This window comes from Strigops habroptila, chromosome 5, assembly GCF_004027225.2.
Source record: "Strigops habroptila isolate Jane chromosome 5, bStrHab1.2.pri, whole genome shotgun sequence".
NCBI lineage: Eukaryota > Metazoa > Chordata > Aves > Psittaciformes > Psittacidae > Strigops > Strigops habroptila.
Window position 1 is genome coordinate 12007362 of NC_044281.2, and position 14296 is coordinate 12021657.

At 42.5% G+C, this 14296-nt stretch overlaps 1 protein-coding gene across 3 annotated transcripts in view; it reads right to left on the bottom strand.

Annotated features, from left to right (window-relative positions):
* SATB2 (SATB homeobox 2) overlaps positions 1-14296 on the bottom strand; it is a 130047-nt gene that overhangs the window by 102520 nt on the left and 13231 nt on the right. For 2 of the 3 annotated variants that reach the window (XM_030487469.2, XM_030487471.1), the window contains one exon: positions 6403-6579. In XM_030487469.2, the coding sequence (XP_030343329.1) occupies positions 6403-6579 (177 nt within the window). Of the gene's footprint in view, positions 1-6402; positions 6580-6675; positions 6820-14296 lie in introns of those variants that run through there. The other variant, XM_030487470.1, reaches the window with a different exon arrangement.

Consider the following 14296-nt stretch of genomic DNA (forward strand, 5'->3'; position numbering starts at 1 on the left):
AAATATTTGAGAAGTACTCAGCCCACTTTCTTCAAACATCAGGGAGAAAGACAAAGAATACAATTCAAGCAATGTACAGTTCAAGAAGGAGCAGCTTTTACAAGGAAAACTTTGATCTGGATGGCTGAGTATCACTGCAAGAAATCCAGTCTTCTTAGCAACCCCAGACAAGTTGTCATGAAATTGCAAGATGTCCATTTGAGTCATACCCCTCACACATATTACTGCTAAATGGGTCTTCTACTGGAGACCCAAAACTGGAGGCAAGAAAAAGAAGCTTAAAAAGTGCCCCCAGTAGAAGCAAAGGGGGCAAAGGGGATTACTAAAGCTAAAGGAGCTGTTAATTATAGATGGAATAAGACCAAACTGCTGAAAATTGACCCAAAGAGGGATGGGTTGCTTGCTTTCATTTGTTTTAAGACACACTGGTTTAGCATGGTGATCATACGCTGTAGCAAAAGAGTTTGAGCTGAGAGAAACTGAGCAACTCTACACAGACTGACAACTCTGTTAGGTGAGACCACTATGCTATCTCTATAAACAAAAAAGAAAAAAGTAGCAGCAAACAGCAACAGAGCCAGGAAATGACCCAACATTCAGTGTGCTGATCACTGCATTGCCTTGTTATTTAAGCCACTGTATCATGAGTGCCTCCCCTATTCATTAAAGCCAGTATAATACTGACTAGAAGGTCTTTGATCACTTGAACAGGGAGCCACGTCTATGACATGCAGATGACACTGGGCACTTGGCTGAGGAGCCAAAAGATCCCAGATTATAGCACCCTTGTAATTTATTGCACATTATTCACAGCAGAAGCCTGAACCCAGCTTTCCTCTCATTTTTCCCATACTGCTACCTTGCACTTGTGTTAAAAATAGTGTATCTGGTCTTCCCAGCTGCAGCAACCCTAGCTGCATACATCAAGCACAGTTTAGCAGAGTTTCACCACACTTTTACTGTACTTTTCTAGATACAGAAATATAAAACCAGCTTGTGCATGTTCAATACAGCCCCCAGCTGGTATGCTCTGCCTTTACCTGACATTCAATTGGAAGCTATTGTGGTCCTGGAGGCAGCACAGATGGGAATATTTCACAGGATCTTTCCATACTAATCATCCACTTAGGTCCTTCCAATTGCCCCAGAGCCCTACCCTTCTGGATCAGCTTAGGCAAATCCATTCCCTTGTCGGTATTTACACCCTTCAAATATCTGTACACACGATTATAATCCTGTAAGTGGCAAGATGGTCACACTGGTCTCCCAGAGGCTAGCCAGAGTGAAGGAGCCCAGCATTCAGGCTGCCACATTCTCACACACGGCAGCCTGAAGTTTGGACTGATTCAACGTCCAAATCAAAACGTCACCATATCAAACAAAAATGCCTTCGCTTTGAAATACTACTTAAATGCAGGCCGCAAGTGCAAGAGGCCTCCAATTAGCAGCAGAAAGCAGGGCTGAGCTCACCTATTTAGACACCCTTGAGGGAAATGAACACACTTGCAGTCTGGGTTCCTTCCTGCCCCAGCCACGCGCACTCTGGACCCAGAGGAGAGCCCTTACATGTCTGTGTCTTGGTTTCCTTGCTATACAGTCAGGAGAGCCACCTCTCGTTCTTGCTGCGGCTCACTGCAAGGACAGCTCCACTAGTGCTCCAGAGCACAGCACTCTGCAGAAGCACCAAAGCCAAGCGAAGCCTGTCTTACAACTTCCCATGGCTGCAAGCAACATCAGAGCCTCTCAACCGAGGCAGCTAGAGAAGGACAGCTCTGGGTGTCATGCCATTAAGACAGAGGTACTCCATCAGCTCTGACTGGCAGCAACAAAATTCTCCTCTTCCTCACTGCAGTCATGCAAGGCTGATGGCCAATGCTGTGTTACCTCAGCTCACTAAATCCTGATCACCACAGAGCATCACTCTCCTCCGTGCCCAGCTATTGCAACTCCACACGGCAAGGCAACATACTTAAATCTCTTCTGTTTATCTTTGTCTTACACCTTCCCCACTGACCACTGCCAGCCTCTCGTTCCAGCCCTCCACTCTGACCAGTCACCCCCAGCTCTCTGCAGCCACACAGCTTCCTACTCTTCAGTCAGCACACAGCACTAGAGGAAACCCGACAGCATGACGAGAGGCCTCCAAGGCATTAATGCAAGGCATTGCCTCTTGCAATGGCTCAGCTCCTGGCAATACATTGCTCAAGAATTAGGGCTTGGCAATCTCTAGAGTGACAGGGATGGGAAAGATTTACTGTTTCTTTTGCTCGGTGTTAACTTCTCTCCACTATTTTCTTACCCCTCCTTCTGCTCCACTTGGCATCTCAGCACCATTTCACTCTTGTGCATACCCCTTTTCTTGTGGTGGCCACACACAGCAACTAATCCAAGCAACTACTTGGACTGCCCAGAGACAGCAGTCAAGGCAGGCACTCCTTGACTCCAGTCCCCTGCCAACACACTTAGCAGAAGCACCTGGGGGGAGAAGGCAAACTCCATTTCAATGGCCTACTCAGCTTTGCAAGCTTTTGCAGACAATGTACGCCGGTTCTGCATATACTCTCACAAAAGCTAACAAGGAACTGGTCAAAAGAAAAAAAACATATATACATACATCCACAAGAAATCACACTATTTTCTTTTTCATATAAAGAAAGTAGAACTTGCTAAAACCAAACTAGCGCTGCTCTTCCTCCACCCTACACTGAGGAGGGAATCAGCTTTCGCAGCAGGTCCCAAAACCGAAGGACTGCACACAGGGTACTCCAGATTGCAGCTACTTTGATACTGCTTTGGTCCCAGCACTCAGCACTACGTACTGTATGTAGCCCCTACTAGTCCCCTTCTCTTGCATAGCCCAATTAGAATACCTCACCCACAAAAAAAAAAAAAAATAAAGTAAAATTGCATCAGCGCATGTAAATTTTATTAAACTACACATAGAACAGGTGCCCCTTTAAAGCATGACTCTCTTCCTCTCCGGAAGGCACATGTAGCAGGTTCCCTAGTGTCAGGTGTAGACTCAAGTGATGAAAGAAAAATACATAAATGTTTATTAAACCTTTGTTGCCATTCACACCACCAACTTTCACACCCCAGTGCCAAGCTGTTAACGAATTCCCATGCTGTTCCAGAAGACTTTTCACAGCTCCTGTCAGAAAAGGGAAGTTTCACGGGGGCAGCACTCGCTGGAAAAGTCTCTGCTCTCGCCACCATCAACAAAAAATGTTCACAACCAGCTGTTTGTGGAATAAATGTGTCCTGCCCAAACTGTGTGGGAATAAAGAGCTTCTTCCAGTGAGGCATGGGGCCACCTTCATGTATACGTCCTGATAGATGTTTGTCTCAGGATCGTTTATGCTAAAATTTCTCTCAATTTACCTAATGAACAGGACTAAAAATTCGCCATGATAAGCTAAGTGGCCATCAGTTGGTCTGTGAGGCTTCAGGCCAGGTGGCAGCAGTGTGTGCAGCCTGCAGCTCATATGCTCACACAACAGCATCACCTCCTTGGAGAGCTCTGCAGCTCTGCTGCTGCCCAGGCAGGGAGCCCCGCGGCACTGCCCCTTTGGGGCACACAGACCCTTCAGGGAGGTAACGCAGCACCCACCCCTCTGTGCGACGTCTCCTTTCTGGCACCCAGGCTCTGCTGTATTGCTGTACCGCTGGCAAGTGGAAGGCAGGGCCCCGCAGCGAGGCGCACACCGCCTGCTCGAGCCTCAGCAGGGCTGTAGAAGTGCCATGGTGAACCGCAGCGAAGGCGGTGTGAAATCGCACAGCAATTCTCTCTGCTGCCAGAACTCCTCTTTTCCCCCACAACTAGCTCTTTTATCTGCCACTGGAGACCCTGTTCTAAAAGGAACAGGCAAAGGCAAGATGTTTCCCACAAGATGAACATTGCTACTCCTCTCAGTCATCCAAAACAAGAGGGGGGCGAAATGAAACACTTTCTCAACTCAAAAGGTGACAATTATTACATGCTACATTACAGCTTAGACAGCCTTTACAATACAACAGCTTTGACAAGCTCGCATTTACTTTGTCCCTGGAGCACATGGGGACACCTACTCATGTCCGTGTTTTGCACAGCATGTTGCTCAAAGGTTTATCATTTTGAAAAATGCACCTGAGGATCTTCAACTTCTCATGCAGATCCTGTAATTCAGCTGATCATAAAGCATGAAGAAGAACTAAGTGACTGTTTATCAATGTACATTGCTAAATGAAATTAATCCCAAGCACTAGAACAGAAGCAGGCTGTTCCTACGGCCAGAATGAATAAAGCAAATAGCTTTATTTTTTTTCCTCTTCTAAGATCAGAAAATTGTGTTCCTAAATAAATTCTTATAGCAACAATTTAGCAGCATGCTTCTGTCAACCCCAGTTGACATATTATAGCCCAATATTATATAAGTTTTCTCATTTATCTAAACAATCTGAGAGATCTGTTAGCTCACTCTCTCTTCCTGTACCTCATCTCAGCTTGCAGACAGCTAGCACAGAAGCAAGATAATACTTCAGTTTCACATCTTAAAATCAGCATGACCTGCAGTATTTGTCCAGGATGTAAAAAAGACTCTGAAGGACTGATCCTTCATTGTGAAGGTAAGTTAAACTGACCAAGTAGGAGATTTGCCAACTGACAGATCTTTAAGGCATTTTCTGTTGTTTCTAAGTATTACACCATCTGATGTTTTCTAGTGGAAGGTAATTGCTGCCTGAAAGACAAAAATGTCGAAGTCTTTTCTTTCAGACTAATTACAACAATTAGAGATTAAACTTTTATTTTCTAGATGAGTTATTCGAGTGACACATCAAGTGACAGATCTGAACCTGCTCACTATCAAAGCCTGTAGCTCAAAAACGCAGTGGCCGTTTCCTCCCTGCACGGTCACTGATTTCCTTCATGAGTCAATCTGTCTCTCCTCTTTGCTATTCTCACAACAGAGAGATGCTGCAAAAGCAAGGTTCCCCCAAGTGAGATGCTCAGCCAGTGTGGATCACTGCACCGAATGGCATACCTCCTTGGAGCAGGTTTCTTGCAAAGCCCATTCCCCTTTGTAAGTGCCAAGAATCAAATCTTAGCCACCTAATGCAGCACGTTCCACATGTTAGCTCGCAACACATTGAGCAACTGTGTTAACTGAGATGGATAGCGCTGTCAAACAGGAGGCTGGCTCACCAGGATGGAAACAGTGGGATATGCTGACCTTTTACATTTAGAAAAAAAGTGTCCCTAAAATGACATGAAACATTTCATATTAAAAAACAAAACAACTACCTTCTTGCAGAGCTTTTACTACCCTGTTGTGTAAATAAACACATGTGCGGGAGCTCTGCCTATGTAAAGAACCTGAGCCTCTCGCTCAGAGCAGAGGCTGACAGAGGAAATAAATCATTATCACTCTGCTTGGAAAGAAGTTTGTACAAGGAGCCTGTGCTATTAACCACTGCCTGGAACTCCTGGATTCAACATCATCGCTACTCCCTCTGTTTGCACGTTCAAATGGCTAGCTATACAAACTAACTAAAACCAATAGATAAAATCCAAACCCCCAGGCAAAGCTTCTATTACACTATTCTAAATGCACACAGGTTTTACTGGTGACATGGAGATGAAACTGAAATTTACAGGCTTCTCATCCAAAAGAATAAGCACTGAAATAACCTGTTTAGTATAAAAGCCTCTTGAAATGGAAAGTTCATTCTGGAAAGATTTTTCCTAACCCACTACCTCCTGCCTATCTCCTTCAAGATTAGAATTTTAGGTTTGTTTTTTTCAAGCTGATATTTTGGGTTGAGAGAGGAAAGGTTTGTTTATTTTAAGATTTCACTGCTTCTGGAGATTCATCTCTAAGTGGAAGAGAATTAGAGCTTCACAAAGGGAACAGAGCTTCACATAGAGCTTTGCAGCAATATAGTAGGTAAGTGAAAACACAGAAATCTGCCTGCATGTTTACCCCTACAAATACTGGCCCTAAAGAGAGCGTATATATATAAAACCATTATATACAATGTATAATTTTAAAAGTGAAAGACTACAGTATGTTGTTCAAAATGGCCCTGATACAAAGAGAAACATGAGATACTATCTCGCTGTACACCTAGAGATTCTATCCAGCTCTTCTGTGCTGACCTCCTTGACGCAGCAACCTGCCCCGTACAAGTGTGTCATGAATATCACCATATTTCACACTTCAGCAAGATGCAGCTAATGCTTTCTAGGCAAGCTAACAAGGTAGGGCTTGTTGTACACCTAGATTAAGATTAAGCAATCAACACAACTGATATAACCACTCCCAAGATCTGCCACCATTTTTCTTGCCTACTCCTTACATCGAATAACCTCAGATGCTGTCTTCTGCCAGTGCAGGGAAGGGGGAAAAGAACTTTATTGAATACCTTGTGCCTGAGCTGCAGAACTGTGGGAATACCCCAGAGCCAGGAGCGCTGTCTCCACCAGCTGGCTAAAGAGCACATCTTTGCGAACCAGAACGAACTCAGCATGTTCTTCTCGATTATCGTATTCAAGAGAGGCGTCCGACTGTTCCACCACACAAAAGACTGGAATCATCAAACCTAGATGGGGGGAAAAAAAGAAGCAAGCAAAGCATCAGTAAGAGAGGAACAACAAGTGTGTCATACATCTCTGGTTAAAGCTGTAAATTAAAACACCTCCTAGAAGGCTCATCTTAAGTGGAAATCTGCCTTTCTTCCCTGTGGGATAGCTTTTGTTTTCTTTCCAAGGGAAATACTGAAGTCTCATCACTTGACTCATTTAAAAACCACACTAAAAGCTCCAGAGAATACAATTCAGGAACAGAATCACAGTCAGCATGAGGACGAACAAGATTTCCTAATAAGACCTTTTCAACATTGCAGAAGTTTTCTGCAGTTCCTTGAATGTCCCTGTTCTTTCAGGTCAGAGCTCCACATTCAGCCATAATGAAAACCTGACACACGAATGCCACTTCTGCTTCTCTCCCCTCAGTCAGTGTATGGAGGAATCAGCAGAGGCTACTCCCATATGCAGTTCTTGGCTGAGATAGGCTTATTTGCACACTTTCAGACCATGGCCAGTCTTCTCGCTGCGCAAGGAAATATCTTTGCATTGATTTCACTGAAAATGATTATCTTGTGCTGGCAGCTGATCGTCATGCAGACCCAGAGAGGCAAGTGGCTGTTCTCCCACTGCATGCATGAAGAGAGTGAGAACAGCTCTCTTCGAAAGAGGATCAAGGATGAGGAGGAACCACAGAAGTGGAAAACTCAGGGGGTGGTCTGGATTCAATTTTGTTCTGTTTCATTGTAAATTTACTTTTGTGGTTACAGGATCAAGTCATCTATGGCAATAAGTCGTGGGGCATGAACTTAAAGGGATGCAATACTACAGACAGTAGAGAAATGAGTCAATTTACAGGAACAGCCCTACAGTATTTGAAGTGCATGCACAGAGGGAAGATGGAGCAGACAGAAAGCCTACAGAACTGCATGGCTATTTCCATCGCCTGCTACAGGCCAGGCTGTAGTCAGGGGGTGGCAAAGGAAAAACCATTACCTCCAGTCACAGAAATTTATTTATTTGTTATATTCAGTTTGTTAGCTCCCAGATAACCTGGGCAATACTGGGGCAAAGACAAATCTCAGCCTAAAGCAGTTCTCCAAATGTGCTATCTAAGGCTCGTAATACTGCCAGAAAATTCATCTCTAACCTCTGTTCTTCAGAATTAAATATAACCATTTCCAGTAGATAACAACTATGAATAACTGAGCATATTTACGAAAGGCCAGACACTAATCACTGCATTCCTGGACCACGCACTTCTTTAAGGCGAAAAAGAGAAGAAAGCCACATTGCAGTTCTCCTTCCACACAGTTAAATATCTTCAAGAGCTTCTATCAGTACCTTCAGTATCTACAATAGTTATACATCCCTTCAGAGGAGCCACCCTGAAATACACACAGTCACACCAGTAACAAATGCTGAGGGACATAAATCCTCTTTGTCTTGAATTTGCAGAGACTAGGTTCACTTTAAAATATATTTTGGATACACAATTCTCACTTAGAGACCTTTCGAGCATGGAGCAGCTCCCAGTCTGACATTGTAACTGCAGGCCAGCAGCAGAAGCTACATACAAGCAACGATATCCAGTTGATGTGTTTCAGTTCTTTGCTTTAAAACACATCCTGAAGTAATGTGTAAGTAGGTTATGGCATCACATTGATGCTTCTCCCTCATCACTGCTTGATTCTGGGTTAAACATGCATTTTGCAAGTTCAAGCAGCCAAATTTTAACACACGGTGTTAAAAAAAAAGAAATAAGTAAAAATCTTAGTGAAAAAAACTCTCTTGGTGCTTTCCTGAAAAGACAGTGCGAGGCTGATCCTGTTCCTCAGGAATCAGTGACAAAATGTCTATTCCTAGCAAAGGTTAAAAAATAAATTCTCTTTGTTCGTAAATCATTTAACTAGTTTAAATGAAATTTAACCTCCCTAAGCAACACACTTCCCCTCCTGTTGAACTTAAGCCCATCATAGCACTTCTGATGGGGCTATTTATGTCCTAACAAAAGAGTCAGATACCTGGCCAACTGCTGAGGCTGTGATATCGGTTGTGTAAACTACAACTTGGCAAGGCAGAAAAAGTAGATGAATACAAACAGATGAGAGGGATTCCACAGCAATTTTTATCCTCCTGCTGGATGCTTTCCTTGTCACACAACAGTCTTTCCACCTTTTCAGCACAGAAGTTGAACCTATTCTCCACATTTGTTATTTAGTGTCCCAGTACAAACAGGATCTCAAATGCTAGAACTGATGCCGTACACAACATCACTTCATGGATGGCATGAAGTACTCACAGGACTCTTGCCCATGATGATTTTCCTGCCCCTTCCTGCTGCTCATGCTTGTCAGGACCCTGCTACAGAAACAGCTTTTGCAAAAACATCTCTGAACTCAGTGACCCAGAGTAACTGATGATAAGCTGCTATTAGTACCTTAAAAACAGAGAGCAAAGGGCAGGTTACCACATCTGCCATCGCTAACCCAATCTCATGCCTCTCTCTACAGCACCTGGAATCTTAGTACCAATGCTATTTTAATGAAAAACAACAGTAATCTAACTTATTTCCAAGTAAATCTCACTCCAAGGAAGTTCCATCTGCTTTGCCCTTTACTTTGCATTGGAGAGTTAAGCTATAATGTCTCCAGTGGCTTTATTGCCTCAAACTTCCCTGTTTCCTGATATTATCTGAAAATAAATTAACATACTTCCAGTACGTTGGAATCTGAAGCAAAAACCATCTGCAGCCAAAAGCCAACATACTCCTTACACACTGAAATACACCATGTCTTACTCCTAGATGCATATATTACACCTCCAGCTCACTACAGGGCCCTTACAGAAAAGCAATGCAAGTTAGTCACTGCTCATTGTCATTCCAGTTGAAGAACTCAGAGCAATATCCAAAGAGCAGGAGACCAAGCATCCATAATGAAGTCTCGCATGCAGTGCTACAGCAATGCAAGGCAGCCTTACTCATAAACCCTGAATCTTCCCAGCTCTTTCCCTAATGCCCGATCAGCCAGAGCTACTGTCATCCTCCGTCTCCCATGCATAGGCACAAAAAAGGCTCAGGTCCCTTCTGCACTGAGCTTCCGTGCATTTGCTCTCTCAGCTTTAGAGAGATGCTGCAGTGAACGATGCTCATGGTAGATGACATACGGCACTGATTTTCACACACGGAGAAAACAAGGGGTAATCTGAGGGCTAAAAAGGAAACAATTTGTTTCCCTAAAGGATGAACACAATACTGGAATGCATACAAGACATTGACAGTGATCACAAATTATACAAAAGACTTTTTCTCCTTGATGTTAATTCACTTAACTGACTTACAAGCAGCTCTTTCGTGCTTCTCACAGAGCTTTGACCCCATAGAGCACCAGCATAAAATGTTAGGGGAGCATAAACCAAGATCTACATTAAGGCTTTTACAAGGACATTCACACACACCAAGAATTCCTTCTAATCCATGGAAGAGAACAGGGAAAAACTGTCCCCACTACTCCCCAGAAGAACGGAATGGTAAGTAATGACTGGTACTTTGTGTAACATATATTACAAATCAGAGATGGAATTTCAGCTCCGCTGTTGCTTTCATGGAAAAACAGAGAAGACTTGCTAAACATAGTTCCACTTTTTGCTGAGACTCTTCTAAGGGGCAAAGAAATTAAGAAGCAATTAAATGTGTAATTAGAGATCAATGTGTCCAAATGCACATTTTTTCCTCTGTGTCCATTTCAAGCTATATTTTTATTTCACCAAGGAGCAATCCATTCGTAAAAAATGAAGGAAAGAGAAACAGCCATTTCATTCAAGAAGTGAAAACTCTGGACACCCTGCTGCATAAAACATTACATTTTTACCCCTACACCGCCCCCCAAAAAAAGCCTTGAAGCCAGTTAAAAGTATTATTAAAATGTACCCATGCAGCTCCCTGGAAAACATTTTCAGTTGTAAGATTTCTAAGTAAAAGCTGTAAATTTCCAATGACCAACTAGAAGGACAAGAGAGAGTAGGTATTAAGAAGCCCTGCACTGTTTCTTTTGTTCATTTGCAAATGATACTTTGTGCAGCGCATGCATTAAAGCAAGTAATAAAGGTGATACTATCGACACTGAACTTCTATGCATTGTCTACTTCCATGTAACCCATCACAGATTTGGCACCTAACGCAAGAAAGAAAAGGATACAGAAAGAAAAGGAGGATGTTAAACTATTCCAGCCACCCACCTCTCCAGCCATTAAATAGGCAGCAACGCTTGCATGTCCTAATAAGTATAAGATAAAGATCAACCAATAAGAAGAGGCACAATAAAATTTGTGTCTTTTTAGATTAAAATCTGTTTCCATCAGCACAAGTTTTAAGCCCCGTCTAGGTGTTATTTAATTTAATCTAATTTGAACAATTTCCAAACATCAGCTTGATTAATTTCAACAGCATGGTGTTATGGCAAGATTTACTGTACAGGGGTTGTCTAGCAGGGAATTAATAAAGAAGCCAGTTCTTAGCCCTGAGTAACATGAGGTTTTCCCACATTTCTAGTGGGAATACTTCACAGCACAAGCATGTTTTCTTCTGGGAGTGAAACCCACCAAAATTATTAAAAACCGAGATCAAATGGTGGTGTCAAACCCAAAGGAAATCATTCTACAGCGGAGAGATTTTTATCAAATGAAGAAAGTGGAAAATAAAGTTTTTGTTGTTGCTGTTGTGCTTTGGGTTTTTAGGTATTGTTGTTGGTTGTTGTGGGGTTTTTTAAACAGAACACAGACACACACGCAGAGAAACCTCCCTCACAGACAAAGCACATTTCTATGGTTGGGAGCTGAGAAAGTGAGACATTTCTTTGAAAATTCATAAACTACTGAAAACCCTTCATTACTGAATGCAGAAAACATTTTCCCCAGCAGAAACTGTAACGTGGGTTATTCTCTAAGCCTGTCTTTCCAACACAGGGTGGGGTTGGGGAAGAAAGAAAGAAATCTAGGTAACAGCAAGAGCAGAATCCACAAAGGTTTATTCCCAATCACACCTGAAAACACTGAATTATGAGCAATTTCAGCTGGACTTCTAAGATGAGACCCTTACCCTGCGACTGAGACTAGAAGCTCAATCAGGAAAGCACGGGTCATCTAGAAATTCTCTAGATAAAGATTCTATATATTTAACAATAAAGCATGCTTCCACAACTGGCAATAACCACAGGAAGCAATCAAACTACAAACATTTCCTGAACCTAATCTGCTTCTGCTTTTTTCTCTAGGCAAGAGCGCTTTACCCAGCAAAGGCAGTGAAGGGAAAGCAGTCCAGCTATTTCTTTCTCTTTGCGCTGCACCAGAGCTGACCTCACGTATAACGATTTGGTATTTAACTCTCTCTCTCAATGTCTTGAACAAATTTGGAAAATGAACCTGAATTGAGAAAACTGTTTTAAAAGGCAGAAATCAGCGTCCATGCGGCACAGGAGAGGTTTGCCAGTTCTCCTCCTCACATCCTGCAGCTCTAATTGAAAAGGCAGAAAACAATTCAGTTTGACAGCTTTCAGTTATTCAGAAATACCTGAATTTCTGCACCAAAGATGGCCATCCTACATCCTAGTGCAATATAAATCCATGACTTCTATTCTCAAAAACTTAATACCACCACCAAGAAAAAAACCCAGAAAAACAGGTGAAGCTTCAAAGCTTCAGTGTGCCACTTCTTCAAGGCAGCTTAAACTGCAAATCCCGAAGTGATCCGAAATGAAAACCCAGTGCGTATGCTAATAAACACGAGGTTTCTATTTAAGACTCAACTAGCTGAAAAAAACATAGAATCATAGAATCATTTTGGTTGGAAAAGACCTTTAAGATCACATATAACGAGAGAAGATAAATTCATAATGAGAAAAGATCAACAGCATTCCAAAATGTTGCTTGAGGTTTTTTTCTTTTTCCTAAGGGGAAGGACACCAAATAGTATTTGAAAAATCAGGTTTTTGTTCTGATCTCAACATCATTCTGATTTAAACCAAAGTGTAGCTATAACTGGTGGTGATGTGAGATCTTCCCCCAAAAACCCTGCAGAGCCCAGCTGAGGGCTGCAGATACAGGATACGCAATGCCATGCTGAACAGGCACAACTGTGCCGTTTCCACAGTGCCACACAGACATGACTATTCCCACTCAAGAGGGATCAGGCTTAAAGCAGATCCCAGGTTCAACCTATGCCACTGCAATTCGGTGAGGAGGAAGAGACAGAGCTCACATATTTCAGCAAAGGGCTAGTCATGTCCATTAAGGTTCACTTTCAAGCTACTCCATAAATTATAAATATAATTAAATCGGACAGAATATAAGCTGTCGGTACTTAACTTATTTACAATAAATGCTTGGTTTGGGTAAATGGGCTGTGTTTCAGCCTTTTACGTATCGAGCACCAGCTTACAACAGTCTCATTATGAGGCTGAGAATTCTTTCACTGTAAATCTTTTTTAATGGGGACTGGAGGAATGACTTTGCAGTTGTTTGTCACTAACCACTCGGAACCACGTGAAGAAAGCTGTGTGTGCACACTGACAGGCGGCCAGCGGGAAATCTCTGTGTCGAATACAGGAGACCGTATCAGGATCTTTGCAACCATACAATCCTATGCAAAACAAAAGCGTCAAGCACCTCATTATAGCAAAAGGTTTTGTTTAAAAACAAGGACCTTACTTCCTGCTAATCCTCTGCTCTCCCGTGTGTTCTAGACAAAACGTGAGATATCTCATTTTGCATATAACCAGTAATGCGATGCTCTTAAACTCCTACTCTTCATGGGTTTACAAGCCCATTGCAAATAATTTGTTCCAGGATGTAATTTGGTAAAGAAGAGCTCAGTCCACAGATGATTTTAATACAACGTTTGCCAAAGAAACAAAATCATCTTAGTAACATTACATTGTAGAATTTTCTTCTTAGGAGGGCCAGAGGAAGTAAAACTAAGGACAATATCTTTCTCCTCCTCCTCCGTTATTTTTTCTGGCTTTACATATTCAATAAATCTGGAGGCAGGAAATGCATTTCTACATATTATATTTTAGCCAATGGTGAATGCAAACCACAAGATATTATTTACATCCTTCTTTAGCTTCCAGTCCTTTCTGTGGCTTCAGTCTCCAAACCATCACAACTATCCCAGATCTCAGGAAATCTTATAAAGAAGTCACTAACATCTCTGCAGACGTCCCCTGCTTCTGACAGCTTAACTAGCCAAGGAATCCTTCTCCTAGCTGAAATAACAGCTTTACTGTTTAAGACAAAATATTCCAGGCAGCTATTCCACCACAGAAACATATTATGAAACTCGTAACTTGATTTGATAATACTTGAGTTTCTCAAAAAAAACAGCATAAAAGAAAAGCCATATTCAGAGCATGTGCTGAGACAAATGAGAAGTGGGAAATTGAGAAGGGATACGGAGCATTTACCTCTAACACAGCCTCTCCAGCTGCGTGCCTGGGACAGAAGTGTTTTTACTCATGGGAGATGAGGCCTTTTCTTAGTCAAAGTGGATCAGCTGCTTCTGGTAACCAACCCCCTTTGCTAAACTAGTTGCACTAACTCAACCCAAACTTCAAATCTGTCACACTGGTTGGATTCAAAGGGCAAGAAAGAGAGCAGCCACTGGGGCTTTGTGCCACCCAGTGAACCCAGGGATGGCCACGCACAGGGCAGCCAGGAGGGAAGAGCAATTAAACAGGA